Raw genomic sequence first — 26,725 nt, forward strand, 5'->3', positions numbered from 1 at the left:
CAGATTGCAGCAGAAAGTCAAACAAGACATTTGACTTCACCTTTAAGTAGGAGATTGTGTTTCTCTTATTTAGATAAATATAGGTACGTTGTATAGATATTACAGAGATAAAATTCTCCATTTCTGCGATCTGCTTTGAAGAAAGATCTAGGAGGGAAGCACTGAAGCCACAGCAAGCTTTAAGGATTAACTGCAGTGTAGATAAAAGGTTTTAAAAGGCCCCACATGAGGGTTTTAATTTGAACTTGAATTGGCTACAACAAGAAAAAGAAATGATGTCTTGGTTTATAAACCCCTCTGGAAATGACAGCTTTGGGGATGTTTTTATTTGCAATGGAAGATGGATGTCTCTCCCCCTTCTTCCTCCAACCACTGGGCAGCTTCAGCCAGTCCAGCCACGCTGAGCCCTCTCCTTTGGCTCGGTGCAGCTATTTTCCAGAGGTACAGAAACTCAGTTTGCTAAAAATAGAGACGTTAGGCACATGAGAACTCCAGCCAGAAACTGGGACTAAGCACACAAGTCCGTGTCTGCAGAGGAGGAAGGCAACGTGGCTGGAGCGCGGGCAGCTCGCTCAGGAGCAGCTCTCGTAGTAGGCAACGCGCTTGTTGATGGCATCCCGGATCCTTCCCACCTGCTCCTCCAGGCCTGCCAGCCTGGCTGACTTGGACATCAAAGCCTCGTTGCTTTCCTGAATTTCCGTCTCTAAAGCTGAGGAGAGAGAGCAGGAAAGGGTTATGCGGTGGTCAGGCAGGAACAAGGCATCATTTCCCTCCCCATTGCCTTGCGCTCAGCCTCCACTCCCTCCTGCACAGCTCCGACGGGGCAAGGAAAGCCAATATCACCGCCTCCTCCTCCTCCCGCACTCCCCCTTCTCCCCCTCAAAAAACCCCAACACAACTGCTCCAAACAAAGCCATTAATTTTGAACGCTTACAAATGGAAGCGAGCATGCAGAGGCAACTGGGGGCACATGGGCATTGCAGGCAGAGGGTCAGGCGTGGCCACCCACGCACCCTCGCAAACTCCAGATTTACTGGCAGATGCAGCCCAAATCTGCACCATCTCACTGCCAGAAGTACGTTGTCTTCCTTGGAGTTTCTTTCCCTCACCCCTCTGGGAATCAGAAGCCCTTCCCCAGCGCATGAGGTCACTGCATTGAGCTCACGGAGAGCCTTACTTTCCATCCTCAGCATCATGGCCAACGTTTCCTCAAACAGAGCCTGTGCCTCCAGGTCTATGCTCTGCACCCTGCTGCCCTGCTCCCCGAGAGCCGGGCTCTGCTCCGTCCTTCTCTTCAGCTCAGCGTACAGCACTTTCACTTGCTCGAAAGCCTGTGGAAAAGCAAATGAGCGGTGTAGGTAGGATCAAGCAAACAGACTGAGGAAAAGGGGATTTTCCAATGCTGAATCCATTTCAAATATTAAACGGATACTGCACTAGAGCTTTGCCATGATATGCACTCATGTTATCATGCAAACGCCTAACAGTTTGTGATGCGCTCCGAACGATGCTGATTGACGGCTGTAAGGACTACTCTGCCTCGGGCGGGAGATACAGCAGAGAGAAGTTTCCAGCAAAAAGCATCAGGATTGAGAAAGGTCCTGGAAAAATTCAGCAGTGGGGTACTGCATCAGATTAATAAGAAGTGACACCACACCGCACAAGCCGTGCCCTGAACAGAAAAGCCTCCTCGCCTTATCTAACAACGCTCCAGGCCACAGCTGGCTTGGCTGTCTAGTGACAGCGGGGATGCGGAGCTCAGCTGTGGCCGCTGACGTGCCCGAGCCCGGTACCTGCTGCGCACTCCTGGCCTGCTCGCCCGCCTCCTCAGCCGTCTGCCGCGCGTCGGTGGCCCACAGGCGGTTCTGGTCCACTCCACGCTGCAGCTGCGACAGCCTCTCCACCAGCCCGTCCAGCTGGCCCGCGATGGACTTGACGTTCTTCTCGGCTGAGCCCAGAACAGCCTCGATCTAAGAGCAGAGCGCTCCATATTAAGAAGGAAATCACATCCAAATCCCACTCCTAATGTTTTTTTCCTCTGCACAGGGACCAGCTACGCTGCTGGACAGGCACATCGCAGAAGCGGGGTTTCGGCAGGGAGTGAGGACTGGAGTTTGGAGAAGCACACAAGTGAGGCACAGCAGAAATAAGAGAATTTTACAGCAAAAGCCTCACCAGACCCCATTTCCCAGCTGTGCTGGTGCAGGGCTCTACCAAGCAGGGAGGTTTCAAAGGAGCGGTGAGCAGGGCACAGTGCCGATACTTGGGAAGTCACCGCACATCACTTGCCTCGTTGACGCGCTCCTGGATGAAGCGGAGGGAAGAGCCAGAGCCCCTGATGGCACCCCGGGCCTCCAGGAGCACCGTGTTTGCTCGTCGCAGATTCCCCACCACCTCCTCCACGTTGCCCTCCACGGCGTTCGCCCGGTTCCTGGGGAAACATGGGAAAGGGCCAGGCGTGAGTGCGGAGAACGGTACGGGCTGGAAGGCAGGGTTGCAGAGGCAAAACAAGCAAGGTCGAGAAGGCCGCAAACTATTTGGGCTGGGTGACAGAGCTCGCTGTAGAAAGCCAGGCTCCCTCGTCTCATCACCCAGCAGGTTAAGCAGGTGTCAAGACACTACCAAGGAGTTTACCTACTTATCCCCCTAACCTTCGTGCTGGGATATTGCTGCGAGCCAACACGTGACAAAGTAGATGCTCCAAATTTGCAAGGACGCTCTGTAATTACTTTTTAAGGGACCATGGGATAATCCTCCCAACTTTCACCCAGAAAACAAACAGCCCATTTAATCTCCTCGTGCTCTCTTGTGCAATTAGGATGTAGGTCACCAATATCTAGTAATACCAGGGCAACCCTGTCATCTCCCATCACAGGGACTTAAGAGATAGAGAAAAGCCTCCGTTACTTTTGGTAAAGACCTTCTTGTTCCAGAACCTAGAACAAGATCTGTTCTGGGCAGCTGGATTTCCTATCTGCATTGAGGCACCAGAGAGGTGTCTGTAGAGACTGCAGACTCATTCTTTTAGGTGCAGTACAGACATAGAAGATCCTGGGCTGAAACTTCCGATTGTGCAAGGCAGCACAGCTCCAGTGGAGTGAGATTTCAACCCAACTGAGAACCACCGCGTCCACTCCGGCTGAGCGACCCTCAGCTGCTGAGAGCCCGTGAACCCCAACTGACCTGGCTTGTTCTGCCTCCTGCTGAAGCTCCTTGGCCTTAACGATGTCCTCGGCCGTCTGGGCAAGGATGCTCTCCGGGCACTGCAGCTTAGTCGCCAGATTTTGGATCTCGGTCATTTTTCTCAGGACTGTGGCAGCATTCGTGGGGAGACGTAGGGAGAGAACAGACTCACTGATCTCCTGGACAGCGGCGGGGTCCATATCCTTGTCTACAGAGCAGACAGACAGATGGTGTGAGAAACGGGAGAGGCGGAAGGCGGGAGTGCAAACGCAAGGGAGGATGAGGGCGAGCATCCGGCCATGCACGCTCTCACACACACAGTCTCTTCCTTTCAGATAGCTGCCATGATCCACTCTGAATTTAATCCCCTTGAATTTAATGTACTTCTCAGTGACATCAGCAAAACTTTCAGGAAAGGACAGAAGTGATCCCTTTAATTTGGTGAGGAGCACACCATGGCTAAGGCCAGAGCAGGGTCAGGTGGACCTCACTGAGCAGATGAGGCGGTGTTTCAAGCCAAGCCTTTTGTTATTTCACAAGTGCAAGTTAATAAAGGGGCAGGCAAAGCCCAAGGGACATTAGCCCAGCAATTAGCTCAGAAATACCTTCACTCATCATTAACACCAGGCAGCACCAAATGACCTGATTTTCTTATCCAGCTAATGCTCGTGAGGCTCATTATGTCATTACAGTCTGTCCGCGAACAATACGTTATCCCATCGGTTTATAGGACAACAAGGAATTCTCGTTGGATTAATAGTCTGCTCCAGAGAAGATTCATTTGCCTGTTTATCTCCAGTCAGCGAGCGTTGCCGCTAAACTTCTCTGCATCGGGTCACCGCAGCAAATCCTCAGAGAGCACCAGCCCAGGGACGGGTTTGGCCTCGAGCCCCCGCGACGGCACGAGGCTCTGCGGCAGAGCGCAGACAAAGGACCGGCTCATCCCCAGCTTTTCACTTGCCTTAGTTCAGTCCATTGTTTAAGAGCAGTTCCTGGGGGGGTGTTGGAGACCCCTCCACGAAGCCCTGGGCACAGGTTGAGGACGTGCGGTGCCTCCTGCCCTGCACACCTCAGGGTTGGCCCCCAAATGTCCCCAAAAGGAAGCGGGCAGGGTCTGCGCCGGTGACATCCCAGGGAAGTCGGCACAGATAAACCAGCCAGGATTCATTTGGGTCGATCTGAAGGGCACGGTCAAGCCTGAGCAAGTCAGGTGGCCAAACTGCAACTCCTGACAAAATCACAGACTTCTGCACGGCTGAAATCCCTTCTCCGTTTTCCAGAACACACAATCCAAGCCTGCTTCACTGTCTCAGAGGATGCGCACTGCCTTTGCCACGTAAACACCCTTGTTCAGATAAACTGGAGCTTAGCTGGGGTGACCTGTTCAGCTGCCTCCCTTGTACTGTACTCTCATACATAACATCACCGTAAAAATCAGGTTTTTCCGTGCACAAGCCGAGCTGCACACACACACTTTACAGCTTCGCTACCTGACAAGAAGTTCCGAACTTGCTGGACGAACTGCTGGATGCGCCGCACGTCCCCCTCCATCTGCGTCCTGGTGACACTCATCTGCTCCGCCAGCCGCCGAGTGTTGCTTTGAATCTCATTCGCAGACATCTCTGTTGTTTTAATCTGCAAATAAACAAAAGCCTGGTAGAGCTGTTTCTTCTTGACCTGGAATCCCAGCAGCCCTACCTCAACTCGGAGCGAACTGGACAGGTCGCTCTGAAATTACGCTGTTCCCCATTTTTAATACACCACTGCTTTACAGGACTGTGAATGTTAAAGACGGGGGGCTGGATTTGCAAAGGAAGCTCTCAAAGAGGGGCAGTACTGTTTAGCTTTCTAAAACACCTTTGAAATGAATTTTGAATGACTTTGAAAACCCACTTTATGTTTGTGAGCACCCGAGAGGCCGCAGGGAGAAGCCACAACAGCGCTGACACACGCGCTCTAGGCTGCATCCAACGTTAGAGCAGAGACACCTGCAGATTCAGAGGGGTTTCCAAATCCCCCCTGTCTCTCCCATACTAATCCCACACCAGGAGGAGGAGGACAGGGTTCCTCGTGGCATCTCCAGAGCCCCCTGCGTGCCTTCAGCTCTGTGGCTCCCGCGCCGGGTGGAGGCAACTCCCACGCGCGCACCAGGGACTCTCCCACTCAAAAACCCCTGAATTTCTGAAGCTATCCAAAAGATGAAGCCTCAAATACAGTTTGGCATTGGGTATTTCACCACAGCCGCTTCTTTCCACAGCGGTCCCCCCAGGCTCTGCTGCTCAACCCCGAAGGACGGAGCGCGGGGCTCGGCCCGCTGCCCGCGCTCACCAGCTGCGCCGTCTCCCGGAGCCGGGTGCCCAGGCTGCGAAACTCCCGGGCAGCTTCCCCGGCCGTGGCGAGGGCCCCGCGCGACAGTGGGAAGATGCCGCGGCAGGGCCGGCCGTTCCCGCAGGCGCTGCTGTTGTCTCGCGGGCAGAGCTGCCCCTCGCAGCGGGCGGGCGTGCACGTCTCCGCTCGCAGGCCACCGCAGATCTGGAGAGGGAGAGAGCGATGGGTCAGCCAGGGCCTCAGTGCCCTCAGGGACGCAAACCGGCTCATGACAGGGGCCAAAGTTCCTCCAGACCCTCGCTAAGGCAGCTGGGGAACAGCAACTCTTCCCCTCGGGGCAGGGGAACCCTCTCCAACGAGTGCAGTTTGCTTTAGGAGGGGGAACGGGATGAGAAGACCCTGCTCTCCTGCCCAGACATCAGTGGTTTTAATAGCACAGCATCTTCTGGAGTTACCGCCCGCCAAAGCGCACGCTGCAGCAGGGGCACACGCAAACCCAGAGCCGGCGCAAGCAGCAGCGCGGGCTTGGTCGCTTGGGAACGTGTTGGTGCCCTGAAAATCAGAGGGGAGGCTGGTGGTCTCCACAGCAACCGTGCACAAGGAGACACCGAAATGGATCTCCATGGCAATAACAAAGCAGCCAAGGAGAAATAAAAGAAACCTCATCCAGAAATTAAGTGGGACTTCGAGATACAAGAACTGACACACGAGAGTGTCCTTGGAGGGAAAAGCGCGTGCTCGGGCGGGGGCAGCAGGCAAGGCTTCGGTGTCTGTGATCCCCAGGCAAGGGATGCTCAGGCAGTTCTCCACTGATGTCCCAAAGCAGGAGGCTGCTTGGGTGCCATTGATGAGCTTCTCTGGACAGAGACTTTGTCCTGCCATGCTGCGCTGTTTGAGGGAAGACGCACGACCGCAGGACGAGGCTTCTGCGTCCTGAGCACTACAGTGCCCTCCTGAAACCTGGATATGTGCAGTGGGGAAGCCACAAAACCACTTTGTGTCTTCACCTTATTTATGAGAGGAGTCAGGTTGGGGGACGAGGCCATCTCGCCCTTCAGGGACAGCAGCTTGGAGGTGGACCCCGCAAGCCCCCGCTCCAGCTTCGCAGCTCTCCCGCGGCTGTCCCGGGATGTGGCCAGCAGCCCGGAGGCACCGGTGACGAGGCTGTTGGCATTGGTGGACGTCTGGTAAGCAGATCTGATTGTCCTGAAGGCTCCTGCAGGAATAAAACCGATAAATGACACAAATGCCTCCGTGACTCATAAATGCAGCAGAGCTACCCAAGCGAAGGCATTGACTGTACCCTGCGAGTGGATGTGTGCAGAGAAGAGGGGGCCAGCCGGAATGATTAGTCACTAAGGCATCACGAGAAAGCTCCTTTTATTTCCCAAATGCCTTTCAGCCATTCCTTCAGTGAGCTACAGAGCTTTCATGGAGAGAGTTCTGGATTGGGGTTAAAAGATCAGAACAAAACTAAAGCACGACGACGTGCACGTGCTGGATCCCGAGCTCTGCTCCGTGCAGCCCAGAAGGGCTCTGTGGGGCAGGACGTGGCTCTTCCAGAGCCCTCTCCCTGGCTCCCGAGCTGCCCCCACCCTTCCCCTCTGGCCCAGCCTGGAAGGAGAGCGGCCAGGACACGGAGCTGTACGCCCTGCTCGACGGCAAGGTGCAGAGCAAACTGCCCCGGCAGCGGCAAACTGCACGCGTCCCCGGCCAGCTGAGCCGCATGGCAGCGGGGAGGGGGAGGCAGCAGGGAGACGCTTGGAGAGAATGAGCTGCAGCAGGGATTTAATGGCAGCCTACCACCAGCATCATCACAGGGCTTAATTAGCTCCTCTCCTAAGCGCCTGACAGCTGCCTGGCTCCCTTCCCCACCCCTCCATCTCCTCCATCTGCGCACAACCTTCATTATCTCTGCTCCATCCCGGGTTCGGTGACACGATCCCAGCGGGGCTCCCCGCTCCCCGCTGCGCCCCAGCGACAGGGTTTGCGCCCACGGAGTGAGCCGCCCAGCCCCAAAACACCGGAGCAAATAACCCGACAGCGTGAAATCCCGGGTCGTGGACCAGAGGCCGGGCAGAAAGCATCCCTCTCGTCGGGGAGGGAAGATGCAGTCGCTGTTCCTGAGCTAACAGCAGGTTAAAAACTCCATCTCACCCACCAGCCTGTGGGAAACCACCAGGCACAGTCATGTTGAAGTAAATTAACAGCTGCAAATTAAGAGATATTAGAGCTGCAGCAATGTACCTGACAGATCCGTGCTGCGGCTGGTTTCAAACTGGGACTTCTTGCTCTGATACTGGGTGTTAGTGACAAGCAAGCTGCTGTTGAGGGCTTCGAGCTCCCTCGATAGAGAGGCAGTCTCATCCAGGAAACGAAGGTCAGGATTTACACCTTGGATCTGCTCTCTGGAAGAGAAAAAAAAAGCAGAAAATGTGAATTCAAGTAGAGAGTCAAGCACCTGTAGCCAGAGAGCAGGGCTCTCCCGTGCTGGGATGCTGCCAACAGCCGGTGAAAACGCACTCCTGAGCCCGGAGAGCTGACAGCTGAGGACATGCCATGGCCTTGCAGGTCTGCAGAGGTGCCAGGCTACATCTCGCATGGCCGTGCCCACGCAGGGACCGGGCAAGATGCCGACCGCCCGGCGCCTGCCCGCTGGCCTCCTGCCTTTGCAATATTTTGCACAGGATGGGCACGTGTGGAAGCGCTGCTTTTTTGCATCCGCAGCCACTGGATGAGCAGAGCAAGATTTTCAGGTACAGAAACGAAGCAGAACACGTGCGAGCAGCTCAGCGTGACAGGCGGAGCGAGCACGTGGAAAAAGCCAGCATCCCCTCCCGGCTAAGGGACGCACCCCGTCAGCGGCAGCCATCCCTCACCTGATCGCAGCGAGCGCGCTGCCCGCCCGCGCCAGGCTCTGCTCCGTCGCGGGAGCGCGGCCGAGGATGCCCTGCGCCTGCTGCACGTTGCTCTCCGCCTGCGAGAGGCGGGGGCCGAAGCGGGACCCTCCGCTCCCCGGGGGCAGCCGTGAGGTGGAGTTGCCGAGGCCGGCCTGGCGCAAGCGCAGGCGCTGGATGTCGCCGTCGTAGGCGCGGAAGCAGGGGTGGCACAGCTCGCAGCCGGGGTAGGTGCTGCAGTAGCCCCGCTGGCACTGGTCACAGCGGGGGCCCGTGACGCCGGGGCGGCAGAGGCATTGCCCCGTGATTTTGTCACACCCCACGTCCTCCGTGCCCTGGAAGTCGCAGTCGCACTCTGGGGGATGGAAAGATGGAGAGACATAGATGGAGATATATACATTTAAATTTATTTTTTTCCCTGACCAAAAGGAGAAGGAAAAATACATTTAAATCTATAAAATCAGGCCCTGTTAGTGGGGTGCCAACGCAATCTGAAGTCCATGGCCAGGAGGGGACTGGCGGATGCCTGGAGATGAGGGAGAGGAACAGGCATTAACTAGGAAGCTGTTCCGGAGAGGAAATGTCTTTCGAAAAAGAGCATGGGAAATGCTGATGTCAAGACACAGGCCAGGTGCTCTTTCCCAGATAACCCGGGATTTCACCGTGATAAACAACACCAAGCCAAGTGGATGCTCCCTACCTGTGCACCCGGCCCGGACGTCTCCGTAGTGCCTGTCCGGGCAACCCTGCTCCTGCGCAGCAGAGCACGTCCGTCCCGTGAAGCCTTCTCTGCACGGACACTGTCCTGTGAACTGGGCAAAGCGACACACACCAGTGAGCCCTGGCGCTCAGAATTTGTCATGGGTTTGTTGGTTGGTTTGTTGGGTTTTTTTTATATTTAACTTCAATTTTCCCAGTTGTCTGTTAAGCCTGAAGTGACACATATGCTTTTCATTGACAAACAAGGATAATTAACTTGCCTTCCCTGTGTGCAGATCTCTTATTAGGGCTTCCTTACTAAATACCAGGCCTTTTTAAATCGCTTAATTGTGCCTTGATAATTACCATCTTCTTTCATTTTCCTGAATAGCCTGTCACAGTGTTTTCTAGGAAACGGGAACACAAGAGCAGGATGCGCTAGGGAACGCACGGCCCTTGTGCGGAGGCTCCCAGGGACGGGACGGGACAACGGAGCCACCCCACGAGCGGTTCCGATGCTCTGAGGGAAGCGATCCCCAGCGCGGTGCTGCCCCGCGGGGACACGGCTCCGTTGGCAGTGGCACCCCTGGCTGCGCAGCTCGCCCCCCGCACCGCCCCCGGGCAGCCCCTCTCCGCAGCGCTTGCAGAGCTGGGAAAGGAAAAAGAGCGCAAGCTTGCAGGTGCACAGGGAAATAAAACAGAAACACTGCTGAAACACGCTGAATCTGCCCTGAGGACGCTCGGGGCGGTCTGGCCGGTACCTGGTTGCAGCGGAGGCTGCGGGAGCCGTGCGGGTGGCAGTCGCAGGGCCGGCAGCCCCGGCCGCTCCCCATGTCCCAGTGCTCGGCGGCGCACTGGTCGCAGTCATTCCCCACCACGTTGGGCAAGCAGAAGCACCTCCCCGTCTCGTCGTCGCAGGGCATGTCCTGCCGCGTTCCCAGCACGTTGCAGGTGCATCCTGAAACAGGGAGCGTTTTGTCACATTAAAAATGGGGGCAGAGCACCAGCTCGGCTCCCCACAAAGCCAGGTCCACGGAAGCAGCTTGCAGCCAGCCCAAGACAAGCTCTCCCGTCTCTCCCTTCACCCCTGAGCCTGGCACAAAGGAGCTGCAGACCCGCTCTCACCCCACGGTGCCCACCCAAGCGCCGGAGCAGCCCGAGGGTCTCAGCGCCCCTCCAAGCCAGCCGCACGGCGACGCTGACCCAAACGAACGGCTGCCTTCTGCATCCGGCATCCCCAGCCCTGCGCACTCGGAGGGGATACAGCCCCAGGCATGCTCCAAACTCCACTTTCCCCACGCTTTTTTCCAAACTCAGACCTCAGACAGGCCACAGCCTGAGCGCAGAGGTTTAAAAGCCTTTGCAAAACAGGGCTTTGGCGTGGGAACCCCAAATCAAAGCTGAGAACCACATCCCTCTCAGAGCCACCGAGGATGCTGGGCGCAGAGGCGGGGTGGGAGCGCCCTGGGAAGCGGGGGACGTCTCGGGCCGTACTCACTGCGGCACCCCATGGGGTTGGCGTTGGCCAGCTGGGTGAACCCCGGCTTGCAGAGGTGGCAGCGGTCCCCCTGCACGTTCTCCTTGCAGACGCAGCGCCCCGTCAGCGGGTCGCAGATGGAGCCCGGCACGGCGCCATCCGGGTCGCACTCGCAGGCTGGAAACGTGCGAGAAACGGCACGGCTGAGGGGGGCGAGGGGCAGCCGGGGGTGCGGGGAAGGTGCTGCGTGGGGGTAAGCGGGCACTCACGCAGACAGGCTTCAGGATGGGCAAGATCCTGCTGCTGGTTGCGGAAATAGTTAGTTCTGCAGCGCTCGCAGTTGTGGCCTTCGGTGTTGTGCTGGCAGTTGTCACAGACGCCCCCGCTCGTCCCGCCGCTGGCACGGAACAGCTCCGGGTCGAAGTGGCACGATGTCGAGTGACCGTTGCAGTTGCACTCTGAAAAAAAAAAATATTCAATGAAACAGCCCAGCTAGCGCTGCAACCACGCGAGCCCCTCCGGCACTAGAGGGTGCCCACGTCCCTGCGTGGCACGGTGACACCCGCCACCCAAACTGCCACGGCCGGACAGCGGGGCCAAGCGCTGGGGCAACCCCGCAACCCCAGGGCATCGCTCGGCCACAGCCCCGCAGAGCAAAGCCCAGCGTGCAAACACGTTGGGGTGCCTTTTGCAGAGACGTCGGTGCTAACGCCCAGTTCCCAAAAGCATCCTGCTAAAAGGTCTCTGAGCTCGCTCCCGGTCCCGTTGCACCCGGCTGGGAAGGATTTAGGAAAGGCCTCGGGAAGAGCAGAGTGGAAGGGCACTCGCCGTACTCTGGCACTCGTGGGGATCGCCGTCCTCCGCGGGCGCCCACGGCCGGTCGTTGTAGAGGGCAGCGCAGCGATCGCAGTTGGGACCGGTGGTGTTGTGCTGGCACACGCAGTGCCCGTGGACCTGCTGCAGAGACAACGCTTTACCCCTCCTGGCTGGTGGCGGCTCAGTTCAGAGCTCCATCCTCCCATTGCCTTTCCAGCACACCCCCAGCCTGCTCCTGCCCCCACGCAGCCCCCGTTCCCCGCGCAGAGATGGAGCTCCAGCCCCCAGACATCACTGCCACAGTGCCGGGAACAGGCTGCTCCTCATTCACAGCAATTCCCACCGCCTCCTCCACCTACCCAAGGACAACCACCTCAAGGGAGAGTGGACAAGCATAAGCTGGGGACAAGAGAAAAGGGGAAAGACCCCACCCCACCACTGGGGAGCACCCCTGGGCGTGTGGTGGAGCCCAACGTTCGTGCTGGGGTTCAGGGATGGCCTGACACCTCGATGCTCACCGCAGCATGCAGGTCTCCCGAAGGGGCGCAGCGGTCGGCATGGCCGTGGCAGAAGCAGCTCCCCAGCACCCGCATCTCCGTCAGGGCGTAGAAGGTGCTGGGCGAGTGGTAGCCTTGGCGCGGAACGTGGGGGAGCTCGGTGAAGTTGACCCGCAGGTTGGTGAACCGCCCCAGCTCTGTGAGGGAGGGAGGAGAGGCGTGAGGGGCAGTGGGCACCAGCTGCAGAACTGTGTTGCAATTTGTGTGGGGGGCTTGGAGCAAGAGCCAGGGGCACCGGCGTGAAGAGCAGCAGCTGAGCCATCAGCAAAGGCCAAACGCCACACCGTGACACAGCGGAAGTGCCGGGGCAGCAGCCGAACATGCAGCTCGAGGCCTTGTTTGCCTGCTCCCCCGCGGGGTTACCCCGGCTCAGCACTCTCCTTCACACGTAGGAAGGACCATGAGGCGACGAGGAGCATCGTGCCCCTCTCCCTTCCTCCCTCCTCTTTCAAGAGGCTGTTCACTTACTATCAACAGCCTGGCTGTGAGAGGTGGTGATGGTAGATGCCAGGTCCTGGACACTGAAGTTCACCTTAGAAGGAAAAAAAATAAGAAAGTTCAGAAGCAGGAAACGCAAGGTGTTTTCTTCTCGCGCTCTGGGCAGCGCGTGCTCTGGATGTGATGCAGAACATCACCTAACACAGGGAAAAGGCTGCAGAGGATTTTGCAGGAAGACCAACATAACGCCTCGCTCCCCACAAAGCGGGGAGGGCTTTTCTCCCAGAGGAGCAGAAATCCTCCCGTGTGGGATGTCCACGGGCTCCGTCCCTCGCCCAGCGTAACAGGTGTAAAAGATCTCCAGACCACCCTGTGCTTCTAAGGTGTCCTGCAGACCACCCGCCCCAACCCCAGGGTCACAGCGTGAGGAACGGGCCCGCGCGGGGGTCCCTGCCGCAATCCTACCTTGCCCCCGTGCAAAGGGTACCCCTGCAGCGCCTGGCACCGAGCGTCCCGCCAGCCCTCGGGGGAGCCCCGGGGGACGCGGGGGAAGGCGGCGGCGCAGTCGGAGGCCAGGTACTGGTACACCTCCCAGGTCTTGCCGAAGTCGGTGGAGCGCTCGATCAGCATTGCGGCGGGCAGCGGCGACTGCAGAGCGGGGAAAGAGGTAAATCTGTGACGCAGTGCACACCAACTGACTCCCACCCAGGGCCCGGGATGCTTCTCCTCCTCATCCTCCCTCAGCAGGCCGCTGGAGCAATGCCCTCCCTCACAGGTCATCAACACCACCCGAGCTCCCCCCTGCCCTCGCCCAGCCCTGCTGCAGCCCCGCACTTGCGGCCACGAAACACAAGGAGATTTTTGGGCAGACGGTCATGGGATGGGAACCCACCGCCCTGCTCTGCTGCTCCCAAATGCCCAGGGGAATGGCCATGCAAGCAGGGGAAACTGAGGGCTGGGGGCACGATCCCTGGCGTGCTTTCGATCCGGAGCCCGGATGGAGCTGTGCACCGAGATCCCCACGTCCCGCAGAGAGCCAGTGGGGCCGTCATCTGTGACCTCCTCACGAGCAGAGATGCTGCAGACAAACCCTGAAGTGAAGGCGGATGCCGCTGAGCTGGAATGTCTGGTCCAGGTCCAGCTGCAAGGAGACGCGCTCGACACCTGCGGGCACAGAGAGGCAGCTTCAGAGGTCAGGCTTCAGGAAAACAAACCCATCGGCTGCCTGAGCCCAGTCATTCATTTCCTTCTTTTCTTCCAACCCTTCCCCACTGCTGGGGGCGCGGGGGCACCCCAAGGCGCCCGGTGGTACTCACCGTTCTGGGACTGCCACCAGCGCGAGTGCCCGGCGGAGGACAGGACGTTCTCCACGCGGTGGCCGTTGAAGGCGTGCGGCAGCCGCGAGTCGCACCTGCAGCATCTCATGCTCCACTGGAAGAGAAAGGGCGGGGGGAAGCCACGGTCCCGGCTCGGCTGCAGACCCCGACCCTGCTGCAGACCCCGGAGGCGAGGGGCCCAAGCGCAGCACGGACTCACCGAGGAACCAAAGCATCAGTACAGCTGGTTTATCTGAGATCTGAAGAGCTGCGGTCAATAAGACTAATGACACACAGGACACTCAAGTGGCCCCCTTCACACCCCGATGAAAAGCACAGCTCATGGGTTTATGGACTAAAACCAAAACGCTTTCGACTAAAACACATTTTTGGCAAACTATCAACAATGCCTTCTTCAAGCAAACCCCGTTTTCCACAATGACAACACTTGATAGAAAGCTCCTTGCAGCTTTTCAGGACCAGTTTGCCTTTTCCACACAGCCGAGGGCTGTTTATCTGGGGGAACAGAAAGGCCTTTCTCTCCCATCCAAAAGCCCGGGGCGATGCTCGTCCCCCCCGGGAGCGGAGCGGGAGCAAACAGCTCAGCGGGTGAGGAGGCAGCGGGTGGGAAGTCGAGCGGCGCAAAGTTCAGCCCTGCACTTGAGTAAGTCATTCAAGGAGCAAACAGAGATGCAGCACGAGTAACTCCAGGGCTGGAGAAAACAGGGTCCCCGAGGAGCAAACAAATTCCCAAATTTTGACTAACCAAGCAACGCTTCGATAGGGAATGAGGAAGCGTTGGGGAGCAAGGAAGGTCTGGGTGCTGGCCAAGGGGAGAGGCAGGCACAGGGTGGGCGAGGGCCACCGCGAAATGAGGGGGAGACCCTCCAGGTGAGGCCAAGGTGGGGAAGGGCAGGTCCCAGCGCGGTGTTAAAACAGCAGGCAGGACACAGGGGGGGCCCATCCAGAGCGCCCGGTGCCGGCCACGCTCAGAGCGGAGCAAACGCGAGGCGCTGCGGAGGCCGTCGGGGAGGGAACGCCGGCGCTCCAGGAGTGAAATGAAGCCCTCGGCACCTCCAGCCTGGCGCGGTGGAGAGGAGCCGGTCCCTCTCTCCAGAAAGGCTCCCGGGGCTGTGCACGGGACGCTCGGAGCTGTACAGGCTATGGGATACCACTGTCCCAAAAGTGATGTCAACCACTGCAACCAGAAATTGAAGTTGTCGGTGGCCCGAGCAGTAAAGCAGCCTCCCAGTCGGAGCGGCGGGACACGCGCCTCACGCCAACACATCCCAAAGCCTGAGGAGTCAGGGAAGACTGAGCACAGTGCCAGCCATGGCAGCGCAGGGCAGGACGGCTCAGAAAGGTCGTCGGGGAGGAAAGCAGTTTTGGGGGAGAGGGGGGCAGCGCATCTGGCACAAGGTCTAACAGCTGACACCGGGAAGGCAACGCGATACCCCGCTGCGAGGGCTGGCGAGCCCAAGATGGCACAGGGTGACACCGGGGGCACGGGCATGTTTGGGACCCCAGTGATGAGATCAGCTTTCAGTGGCGGAGCAGAGATATTGGGTGGCAAGTGACAAGAGGCACTTCACACCCACCCCTGCGCCGAGATCTCCCCATCCAACACTTGAACAAACGAGCCGGTCCGAGAGCAATCGGGGAGCAGCACCCTACGCGCGTGCCGGGGCAGGGGCAGGGGGAGATCCCTGCCTCCCAGCAGCAGTAGGAAGCGGTGGCGGGGGGCACAGTGGCACCAGGATTTCTGCTTTCAAACATAAATTCCCCGTTTACACATTTCCTTACTCTGGAAAGAGGCTCACCTAAGCCAGCCAAGTCTCTTACTTCTACAGAAAGGGACTACCTTTTTTTTTTTTATTTAAAGAAAAATTCACGGAAAACTTTGTTCAGTTACCTTTTTGCTTGCTCTCGCACAAAACTGGAGAAGGCGTCAGCTGGCTTTGCCCAGGAGGCACCAACCGGTACCAGCGCAGACGCGAAGCCGCCGGCCGCTCTCCCCGCGAGCACGCAGCGACGCGCGCAGCCCCGCGCAGGTGGGAGCTCAGCTCCGGGGTGGTTTTAGCTCCTGACAAAGCCCAGACCCGACCCTGGTGCGTGCCCGGACCTGGGAACCTCTCAGCAGCTGGGCAGATATGAGCAGAGATCCTTGCCTAAAAGGGATCCGCTTCCATAATATTTTCCTCAGCCTTTATGTTCTGTCTATAAGTGCCTCAGAGCAGGAGCTGGCTAACTACAATATTTATAACAATATCGCAAAGTAAGCAAACAGAGAATTCAAAATATATAATCATGCAATTTCCCTGGCTCTACCAACTCCTCCTGGCTCTGGCTGTAAGAATCAGAAATTATTTCACTGGGTCCAGGCAGATCCCATTTCGGGTAACGACGACCAGCAGCAAATTGTCAGGAAGCTGCAGGAATTATCCACAGAAACAACTCAGAGAACAATTCCCAGTGATGATTAAACTCCACAGCAGTTCTGACTGTGATTAGCAGCGAGAGAAGAAAGGCTTTCTGCAAGGGGAAAGGTTAATCTCGGCTAAATGATTCATTAGGAGTGATTCACACATACTTATTAGACCATTCACATCGACACCAGTACCTTCCAGTAGCTAGAACGCAATGCTGGCAACCAAGCTGCAACCGCACTTAAAACACAGCGCTCGGGGAAGACGAAGCTCAAGTCATGTGAGACAGACCTTCCCCAGGCTGTGCTCCCTGCTAAACATTTTTTGGTTTTTTTTTTTCCCCTCCTCCCCCCCCACCTTTTTAATTAAGGCTAAAATTAACACTGGAAACAAAATGCATTTCACATCCCTGGAGCAAATTGTGAAACCCTTCTATTGCACAACAGGAGGACTTGCAATTACTGCCTGGGAGTATGTGTCTCAAAGTTCCTCGGGACAGAGGGAATTACCAAAAATGACACTCCAGTGCCGGGCTGAGATTTACCAAGCGAGCTCCTTTCCCCCGCTCTCCCTTTTTTTTCACTTTTTCCCAGCACAGCAACAGACTCGGCAGATCCCTTCCCTGCCAGGAGCAGCCCAGGGCTGTGGACGTGACAAAGGGAAGTGAAGCGGCCAGGGTCTAAGCTGGGTCACCAACCCGTGGGACAACCCCAGCCCCGGCTCTCCAGGCCCTTTCCACCGTCCCCTCCCTGCCAGGCACCCCGGGCCCCAGCCCCTGCGCTCCGGCTGTTTGAGCAGGTTTGGGATTTGGGGCCGAAAACACCCACCAGAAGGCACACGAAGCTGTAGGTCTGCACAGAAACCGCTAATTGCCCCTCTGTGCCTCCAAGCTGCTCTTAAAAGTCACCCAAAACACAGGCTGTGGAGTTTCAGGGTTTGAAGGAAATCCCTTCCAGCCTTTTCGAAGGCAACTCACAAGGCAGACGTTTTAGAGGGAAAGCTAGCATGTTGAGAATAAACAGATTTCATGTTTCAGAAATAAATGCTGGAGGGAAAAAAAAAACTCTATGTAGGAAAAAAAAAAAAAAAACCAGTTGTAAAAATTGCCCATATAGTACATCACGAATCTGGGATGCTGCTGCACGGTGCGCGCAGGGATGCGGGTGCAGACCCAGCCCTCGCCTGCGCGCTCTCCGCAGCTCTGCTGCGCGTTTTTGCCGCTCTCCTCCTGCTCTGACCTTGTGAACCAGTTGCTGGTCAGCTTCCCATGCTTCCCTACTCACAGAGGGACAGAAAACCTCAAACAATTTAATCTCGTGGACTCGGACCAAAGTATTTTAAGTAGCTGTAGCTGCCATTTTAATATGAGTAGAGAGCCCTTGAAATAAAACCTCCTGGCATAGGTGCACAACCCAAAATAAACCAGAGTTATCCATCAGCAAAAATGGGAAGCTGCTTCTCTCCGGTCATGAAACGAAGACCTTTCATAGCTGCAGGGCCATCGGCAGCCCTGCGTTTAACCCAGCTCCGCGGCAGCGAGAGGCACTGTGTCAGTCGGGCTCCTGGCACGCAGCCTCCCAGACGGGAGCCTGGCCGGGTCGTGCACAACGGACATCGTACAGCGACAGCAGGTACCGTGCAGGTTTGCCTGGGGCAGTCTGGAAGCAGTGGGAATTCATATGGATACAGAGAGATGGCGGGATCCTAAAAAATAGGGTGGGCAGCAAGAATAAGTGACCTTGGACCAAGGGTACCTGCTAGGGCCAAGTTATGCAATTCTCCGTTCCAACCACGCTGACACCAGCTGCAGGACACTGCTGCGCCAGGCTCGCGGCGCGGGGCTCGTCCTGCCTGTGAAGTACTCCGTACATTTTCCATGGGAAAACATGGTAGCAGTTACCCACGGTTATGTCATCGTGGTGAAACTTCTCAGCGAGCAATCGGTATTTGCTAAATTTGGAAACACAGATACATCTCCTAGCCATAGCCCCTCATGTCCCACCCTTGCTTGGCTGGTCAGAGGCGACCCTGGAAAGCGCGCTCCGAGGTGATGGGCAAAAACACACAGCAGGCTCTGCCCCTCAGCTTGGTTTTACCGGAGACCCCCAAATTCAGAAGTGACAGCAGATGGGGGTGCGACACAAGCTGGACAACCATCCCAGGTATGGGGTTTAAGGAAAAGGAGTTCATTTCTCCTGCTTAAAAGCGAGCACGTGGGTGCCTGCTTTCCTCACCCCATCTGTTCTCACATCTCCCCTCAGTGAAACTTCATTTAAAATCTGCCAGGACCAGAGCCTGCAAAGCCCATGCTGCAGCAGCTTATCCCCGGGGTCCCGCCGCCTCTGCAACTTCTCTGCCAGGGAGAGACAGGACGTCTCCCAGCATATGTGTCAGTTTGCAGCCGTGTGGCAAAAGAAGATAGAGAGAACGGAGGCGGAGGAAAAAAACCCCATGGGAAATCAGCTTTTTCTCCTGCGCGTTCACTGCAGGTAGGGACACATCCCCGCAGCGCAGAGCAGGGTGTGTCTGAACGCCAGAGTAAGATGAGATAAGCTCCGAGCAGCAGCTCCTGTTGCTGTATTACCTTCAACAGGTCGAGAACACAAAGTATTCTGTGCAAAATCCTGAAATGATGAAGGAATACCCAAAGCTAGAAGCCCTGCTTTGAGCAGGGGGTTGGATCTCCTGCAGTCCCTACCAACCACAATTATTTTGCGATCCTGTGGATGCGTTCTTCTGTGTAAAAGACTGGAGTTTGAGTGGTGAGGTGGGTCTAGAAAGCAAACGAGCTGGGAGGCACGGCGGCTTTTCAGCGTGCTCTCCCCTGCCCCGACACGCCTCGGGCCCGCCGAAGCACAGGCGGGCAGTGAGCTTTGGATCGGTACCGAGCTCCCCGGCCGACTCGTGCGGGTGGGCAGGCAGACGGACCCGTCAGGTGGTGGCGGTTAGGCAGACAGAAGCACTAGGCTTGCACGTACTCCCTTTGGCAGACGCTGGCCTGTGTTTTTGGAAGCAGCCAAAGACGACTCGGTGCTGAGACGCCGCAGGGAGAGATGCTGCGGAGCAAGCCCTGCCAGGCAGCTGCGGCCGTCCCCCAGCGAGGAACCCTCTGCCAGGCCAGGAGCGCTTCTGCCTGCGCCCACGCTCCCTCCCACTGACCCACGTAGGGATCGGGCTCCTCTGGCCGCTCTCCTCTCCATCCCCACCCGGCTGGCCCTGCATCACCACGACCTGGGCGCTGGTAAAGGCGACTTCCCACCCTTTGCTGCTCACATCCACCAAGTGCCCATGAAAAGCAGGTGAGAGCAGGCAGAAAACCTTGCTCCTTGACCTTACGCAAACGGCATTTTAACACCCAAGGTGTCCCCGGGCCGGGGCGCAAGGACTCCGTATAGTCACCACGCGCACCAAGCGCTCCGCTGCAGGAGGGAGAGCAGCACACAAGCACAAGGACACCCAGCTTCGCTCCTCTCTCGCCTTTCCTTTGGCAAAGGATTTCGTGGCAACGCGCAGGGTGCTTTGGGTACTCTTCAAAATTAATAAAACATCCAGAAAAGTCTGTAGCCATTTTCTGAATACATCTTTAACCTGAAAGCATTGCACAAGCCCGGAGGAAAGAAGTGCTTTCCTCCAGAGAAGCATTAACCTTGCTGGTGCCAACACGGCACGGCACGGCACGGGTGCCGCTGGTTCCAGAGGCGCAGCGAGGAGCCGCGGGCGCGCACGGCCCGCGCGCTGTCTCTGGGAAGGGCCAGGCCAGGGGACCGGGAACCCGCTAATCCGTGAGAAAGCCACACCGCGCCTTCCCTTGGCCAGGGCGAGGAGCGAGCCACCCCGTACTCCCATCAAAGCGCTATACTTAGCATTTAAGTAACTAATAATAATAACGAGTTAACCAGGCCTTGCTCCGTGAGAGTCTTTCCACACACATCAGCGCCTTTAGGATGCCAAATCCAGGCTCGCTTATTTTCCTCTTGTATTTTCAGTTTCCCTCTTGCTTTTACTTTCCCTGCTGACTCAACAGCCATTTCCCAAGCGCTAACTGATTTCCCGGCCACACCATTGGTCTGCCCGGTTTCCTCCCTCCATCACTTTTCTAATCACCGCCGCAGCCCCCTGCGCTATAAACGGCAACGCCGCCTCTCCCTCCCGGATTTCACTAGACCAAGCCTGCAGCCAAGGGATGGAGCAATCGGCGGCGTGAAGTATAAAGGTCAGAGGGGTTCGGAGCCGCGGCAGACAATGGAGCGGAGGCTGAAGCCGATGTCCACAGCGAGTGACCCCCCAGAATTGCAAAAGAGGGGCCAGCGCGGGCTGGCAGGAGGACCAGACAGCAGCCAGCGCGAGCAACCCCTCCTCCCGTGCCCTCTGCTGAGATTGCAAAACCGACTCCAAATTTGTACCCATTTGGCAACAAAACCACAGCAAGACTTGCAACCAAAAGTCATAAGAGTCAATAAATTAAATTACTTACTTTTTATGGGATGGGAATAGGCAAATTTAGTTCAGGGGATTAATTTTTGCTTGAATTAGGCAAGTAGAAAAAGGGAGAAAAAAAATCAGGAAATGCTTAATGCATGGGCATTTCTCCTGCAAAGAGAGGAGCTGGTATACTCAAACCTCCCGTCAGCCATCACAACTGCAGGACAGAAACAAGGGTCTTGGAGGAATTTGCCAGCAGTAACGATGCACCCCCCATTTCAGCAAAGGAAAGGATTACACATATGGAAGGACGCAAAGGCTGCGTTCTCAAAGCTGGAATGGGAGAATCCAATTTAACGTATCAGTGTCATCCTTTCATATCCCTTCTAACCCTGGTACTTGCGAGGCAAGGTGTAAGGAATATGAAAAACAAATAGTTTAGGAAGTTGAGGACTAGCACAGAGCGCTGCAATCCTGCTCTCTGCCTTCCCCCGCGGTACGGCCACCAGACCTCCCTCACGCGTTCTGCACCGGGCGGACCATTTCTGCTCCAGGGGCACCACGGCCACCAGAGAGACGGCCGGCCTCCGCCCCAAAGATGGCAAACGGCGCAGGCAATTGTAACGGGACGCCCTTCAGAGCCGTCTCTGGTCAGGCAAAGGGAGTAAGCAGCCCCCTCCAGATGGTACCAGGGCAAAAGGCTCAACCAAGGTTTTGCGGACGCTCGCTTCCCATAGTACGAGCCCCCTCCTCAAGTAAGAGTCACTGCCAAAAGTCAATGTTAAGTAAAGATTTCAGAGGTACATTTATGTACAATTTTCCTCAAGTACAAAGAGAAATTGAGAAGGGAAAGAAAAAAAAAAAGTCAGAGCAGAAAGAATTGCTTGTTTTTTCCCCGTCCGTGGCCCGCACACCCCAGAGAGGCAGCAGGGGTTTGCTGGGGAGGCGAGCAAACAGCCCTGCTCCCCGCGAGCAGCCAAACAGCTCCAAAAAAAGTGAGTGGGAACCTGAACGGAGGAAATGCCTGACCATATCTGTCAGCCTGGAAAACGGCCTGACGAAGGACAGATGCTGCAGCCAGCCCCGCGTCCAGGAGGAAGGGATGCTCACACTCGGCAGGGCCAGGGAGCTGCCTCGGTTCTCACCAACCAACAGCTCCCAGCCCCCCCTGAGCCCTCAGAGGAGCTCTCCAACCCAGCGAGAACACCACCGGCTCCACAACAAATCCACTGACTGCCATGTATTGGCCTTCAGCTGGAAGGGGAATTAAAACCAGAAGTAAGCTGACTCACTCCAGCTGGATTTCACTGTACCAAGGCTGCCTCGCTGGAGGTCTGCCACTTCCTTGCCTCTCCAGCATCTCTTCCCACACCCGTTTTGCCTGCCCTGCACTGAACCCGCTCCCTTTGGAGCTCCTCCCGCGGCAGTTACAGGGTTAACAGTGCCAGGTGGACAAAGACAGGCTTTGGGAAGGGCTCCCACCAGGGACATCACCTCTGCGGGTTTTCAGCCCCCTGCTCAGGCAGGTTTATCCTTAAACTCGGATTTGGGGGCAGCTGTGGAGCCTGGGACTCTGCAGCTGGCCGCAGCGTTATCCCTCCCAGCATCATCTCCTGCCCCCGCATGGCCAGCGTAATTGAAAACAGTTGCTCGCTTCAGAAGCTTTTCCAAGTCTTTGTGAAAGACCTGAAACGTCCCCGTTTTTGACAAGTGAAATACGAGTTCAGTTTATAACTAAAAAATCCGGGGATCGGAAGGCTTGGGATATTTTGGATGCAAAAGCTTTCGTTTTGCCCCCAGTGCTCCACGCCAGAGCTTTGCTGCCCGTTCCCTGCCATCGCGTTCGCGCTCAGCTCCTCCAGCCACGGGGATGGTGGAGAAGGGCTGGAGGGGGCACCACAGATGGAGCAGTGACCCAGCGCCGTTGGGAGGGGGATAAGTATGGAAAATAAGTTGAACGCATACATGAAAAAAGATGGGAAGGACAGGATGGGTAAAGGCATCAGCATCCCTAGGTGAGGTTTGGGAGCGCGGGGGGGGGGCGGCCGTACCTCTCCGTGGGGCGTGCAGTACGTCTCGGGCCTGGCGAGGCCGCAGGTGGAGGAGGCTGCCAGGCGGTGGGCTCGTCCCAGCAGAAGGTCCCCGGTCGGGGGGTAGCAGGCGCCCTGGGAGCAGGCTCGCTGCGCGCCCAGCAGCGGCGGGACAGCTGGAACAGCAGGAGAACAGGGCGTGGGGTGGGGTCAGGGTGGCACACAGACATCTACCGGCATGTCTGCCGCTTTCTGCAACAGACCAACTACAAAATGCATATGCAAAGGTATTTTGCCCCTGAATTTCCTTTATTTTTAATAAGAAAAAGGCACTTTTAAAGTGCTTTGTACCAACAGTTGTTTCTGAAACACTTCTCTGCCACGGCCCCAGGGTCTGGGCTGCAGGGACGCCCGGCTCCCTGCCCATCACACTGCCCATCCCCGCCTGGCGTCCCCTGTTTTGCTGCCGAACACCAGCGCGATTATCAAACACCAGCCTCCAGCCACCACCGCGGTGCTGCTGCTGACACAACGCAACGTTAGCGGCGTTTCTGTTCAGTCCGCTCCCCCCAGAGCTCTGCGTGGTGAGCCTTACCCAGCAGGACAAACAACGCCCATGGCCAGGGCTGGCAGCCAGGCTCCATGCGTCCGTGGACACGCCCGCGGGAGAGCCGGCAGCACGAGGGAGAGCAAGCAGAAAACGCCGGTCTAAAGCTCAGTCCAGGTCCTTCACATTCCTTCTCCGTTCACAGGCAGATAATTTTAATTGCTCTGCAACAGAATAACATGGATGAAGAACCAAGAGTAACGAAGACGAGAATCAGAAGCTCAGATTGTATTTGGTTTCAAAGGACAAAGCATCCCAGCTTTTCATCTAACTCAGGAAGCACGCGCAAGGTTCTCCTAGAGCACACAAGAGATCACGCTTTTCCCCAAACGCTATCTTTAGATCTTTACGTTATTGCTGAGGTGAACCACAGCTACCAGCACGGCACCTCGCTCTCAGCAGAGCCGCAGTTCCGGGCTGCCCAGCCCCCCGGGACATCGAGAAGCCGCGGCCCCCCGCGCCACGATCCGCAGCGGGCAGGGAGTCAGCGCGATGCCAGGTCGCAACGCGTGGCGAGAAACGATGCCGTAAGGCATGTGTGCACATACACCCCCGCCCCAGCCACCCCTTCCCAGGCACGCTGCGCTTGCTCTTCTCCAGCCCCACCTTTTGCCCCGCGTTTCCAGAATCGATTCCAGATCAAAGCTCGCCTGCGCACGCGATGCCTCAGAGTCCTATGAAAAAGAAGAAACCCATAAAGATCGCTGCAGAACAAGCGTCTCCAGCGTGGTGTCTGCAGATAAGCCCTGCGGGAGAGCCCAGCAACCAGAGACCTCACCTGCCCTCTTCCCTGCGGGAGCACGGTCCCTGCAGTGCCCCCGGTTCCCGCGGTGTCCCCTCTCCCTCCGCACCAGCCGATCTGCAGCCGCAAGAGCCCTCTGAGCGCCGGCTCTCTCCTCTCCCGGCTTTTAACGCGCAGCTGCCTCACCTGGGAGAGAAGGTGCCTGTGGGTGCAGTAACCATAAAGGGAGTGATTCAGGGAGCTTCAGACACACACACCCAGTTACCGTGTAACTCATGACAGCTCCCAGACAGGGCGCGCGGCCGCAGACGTAAGTCACTGCGGAGGATGACGGCAGCGTGAAGCAGCTGCTCGGCAGGTAAGCAGCAAGCCAAAGCCCATCTGTGGGTGACCCCCACGTATCTGGGGCACGGCTGGCCACGGGGACGTCACCAACTCAGCGTGAAAGCGGCTCCCTCCAGAGCCGCTGCACAACCCTGCGTCGGGGCGATGGACCCAAATCTTTGCCCACCCTCTCAGATGGGTTTTGCACACCATGCTTGGCGCCGTGATGACAAGGCAGCACCGCCATCAGCACTTAAACTTGGTTATTTAAAGCCTAATCAGCCATGTCCAGCGAGTTACAGTCGCACTGTGTAATCACACATCAGACTTCAGCCTGAAGGCGCCCTCGAGCGCAGCGACTGGGCTCTACGGGCAGATCCGGTCACGCAGCCCCTCTCCTGCCTCCGGTACTGGAATTCCTCAAGACACAAAATTACATAAGATGATCTTGAGGATTATCTACAAAATGCAATCTTGTGAACTCACCAGCTGTGAAAAAAAAAGTTAAAGAAGAGTTAAATTTTTAAAGAAATATTAATTCTTGTTTGGGTACCTAGAAAAGCACCAAAATTTCCAAAATAACTCGATTTATCGCAGAGGGTAAACCACAGGATGGTTTCCAGTGCATGCCCAGGGATGAGGAGCCCTTCTCCTCTGCTTCCGACCTAATTCAGAGCTGTCTTGCACTTGTCGTGTTTCAGTGGTCACTATTGCTTTACATGAGTATCAACAGAAATAGCATCATAAGCTTATTTTTTTTTTACTGTGCCAGCAAAGGAACAAGTCTTTAAGAAACCTGTTTAAACTGCTGCTGTTGGGTGAAGGCAGCCGGAGCACGGCTCAGGAGCCTGCACACCCAGCCCCACACACACAGGGCTCCCAGGCACCGCTCACGTGCTGCGTTTCAGCTGAAATACAGGTTTTCATCTTCAAAAAAAAACTTACGTCAAGCCTTTTCCACTTCCTGCACTGAAACAGTCCCAAAATCCCATCCCTGCGCTGCTGGGGGGCTCAGCAGCCCCCGTCAGACCACTCCAGCTCTTTGCTCCGGTCGCCTCGCTGCGCGTGCTACCTACCTCCCCGTCCTCGCGCTGAGCGACACGGGCACCTGCGAGCCGAGGGTCAGGAGCTCAGAGGAAGGGTAACACACAGCGCTGGAAAAAAAAATAAACATTGTCCCTTAGGCTATAGTTTGTGAAAGGCTGGCTCAGCTTCCGCCTGGGCTGAGGTGCGCCCGCAGCGCGGGGTGTGCCTGCCCTCGCCCTGTTGTGCTCAGCAATGCCGTACCACCACATTCCTCCCCGGCCTCCTCCCCAGCGCAGCGGGCAGCAGAAATGAAGCGGGAAGGAACACGGGAACGTTTTACAGAGAACGCAAGAGGCGAGATGTGCTGCGAGCCGCCGACACCATTCCCGCGCGCTGGCTGCGAGCGGACCCCGTGCAGTCAAACCATCACCAGCGTAACCTCGTGCGGGGGTGCTAACCACCCACCCCAGGCTCTGGGAGAAATCCCACCAAACCCTAACCTCCTCCTCTGGCAGAGTGACTGTGCTGGAGGAGGCAGACGAGAGCAAGGTCTGACCGATGTGGGTTCCTGCAAGGCTGCTGGTGCTGCTGGACGTGGCGTTCTTGCAAGTCTTGGCTAAATGTGCGCTGCTGGGTACCTGTTCTGCTGGTTTAAAGCCTACCCAAACACACTGGCAGTCAAACCCGGAGGTTTAAGGTGCTCTGGGAAAGACTGTCACACATCAATCCCACCAGAGCCTGTGATACTGGGCATTAACACGCTCTGAAACAGTGATGCTCCACCCTAAGTTACTGTCAAGCGCAGGACATCACAATTCTGCCGCGCAGACAAGGGTGGGACTAGCAAACGCTACCTCAACCACAAGATGTTTGAACAAATTATCCAGAACACCTTCATCCATCCTTTCCTCCTCCAGCCTGCCCCCGGTGACTTGCCAAAGCAAGGGAAACCATCACCTGCAATTTCAGGCTCTGCAAGTTCAAACAAGAACAAAAGCAAGGAACAGTCTCATTTACAGCGTGTCTACTGCAAATCGATAAAAGCACTAAAGGGGAAAAAAAAAAAGCAGCTGTAATCAGCTGGGTGCTATGGGGATCCCAGACGCAGCCCTGTGCCCCTGATCGGACCGGGCTGGAACGCTGCTCCGGGCTGGACTCTGCCCGCTTTACCACGCAGAGACGGCAGCGGTGTCCTGCGCACAGGGAGAGATGATGTGTCACAGACTGAGACACACCAGGACAGCAGGGCTGGCTAAATACAGAAGAAACACAATGGTAAAAACGCGCTACAGAAGATCAAAGTGTTGGTGCCATCCAACAGTGGGAGGGACAGGAAAGATGCTCTCAGCACTGGGCGTCCCTTTTCAGTTCAGCCGGCAGCTGCACCAACCGGCTATGCCCGAGCCTTGGAGGGCTGAGTAAGGCATTCCCTGGAAA

The 26,725-nt window shown here is 56.8% G+C and overlaps 1 protein-coding gene across 2 annotated transcripts; it reads right to left on the reverse strand.

Annotated features, from left to right (window-relative positions):
- Positions 1–204: 204 nt before the first annotated feature.
- Positions 205–25,459, reverse strand: LAMB3 (laminin subunit beta 3). Of its 2 annotated transcripts, none has more exons than XM_086765628.1 (25): positions 25,339–25,459; positions 23,975–24,140; positions 23,803–23,870; positions 23,185–23,360; positions 22,611–22,765; positions 13,712–13,826; positions 13,486–13,559; positions 12,861–13,043; positions 12,426–12,489; positions 11,919–12,094; positions 11,418–11,538; positions 10,854–11,042; positions 10,606–10,761; positions 9,869–10,065; positions 9,109–9,220; positions 8,391–8,763; positions 7,759–7,919; positions 6,519–6,727; positions 5,512–5,715; positions 4,674–4,818; positions 3,184–3,391; positions 2,290–2,431; positions 1,794–1,970; positions 1,178–1,331; positions 205–709 (listed from the first exon to the last, which is right to left on the reverse strand). In XM_086765628.1, exons 4-25 carry the CDS (start codon positions 23,231–23,233, stop codon positions 573–575), a joined length of 3,501 nt encoding a protein of 1,166 aa, XP_086621754.1. In that variant the 5' UTR covers positions 23,234–23,360; positions 23,803–23,870; positions 23,975–24,140; positions 25,339–25,459; the 3' UTR covers positions 205–572. The 2 variants fall into 2 exon arrangements, with proteins under 2 accessions (XP_086621754.1, XP_086621753.1); XM_086765627.1 differs by having other exon boundaries at positions 11,418–11,541.
- Between the last annotated feature and the right edge of the window lie 1,266 nt (positions 25,460–26,725).

Source organism: Chlamydotis macqueenii, chromosome 23 (assembly GCF_036417535.1).
Source record: "Chlamydotis macqueenii isolate bChlMac1 chromosome 23, bChlMac1.mat, whole genome shotgun sequence".
Classification (NCBI taxonomy): Eukaryota; Metazoa; Chordata; class Aves; order Otidiformes; family Otididae; genus Chlamydotis; species Chlamydotis macqueenii.

What these genes read in the sequence shown, in the direction of transcription:
- LAMB3 (XM_086765627.1), bottom strand. Translation starts at nt 23,233, where the DNA reads ATGGAGCCTGGCTGCCAGCCCTGGCCATGGGCGTTGTTTGTCCTGCTG. An exon ending in AGTTCGGAACTTCTTGTCAG is followed by an intron (nt 3,392 to 4,673) that starts GTAGCGAAGCTG and finishes TCTGCTCTGTAG; the next exon opens with ACAAGGATATGGACCCCGCC. An exon ending in AGGCCAGGAGTGCGCAGCAG is followed by an intron (nt 1,332 to 1,793) that starts GTACCGGGCTCG and finishes GCTTTTCCACAG; the next exon opens with GCTTTCGAGCAAGTGAAAGT.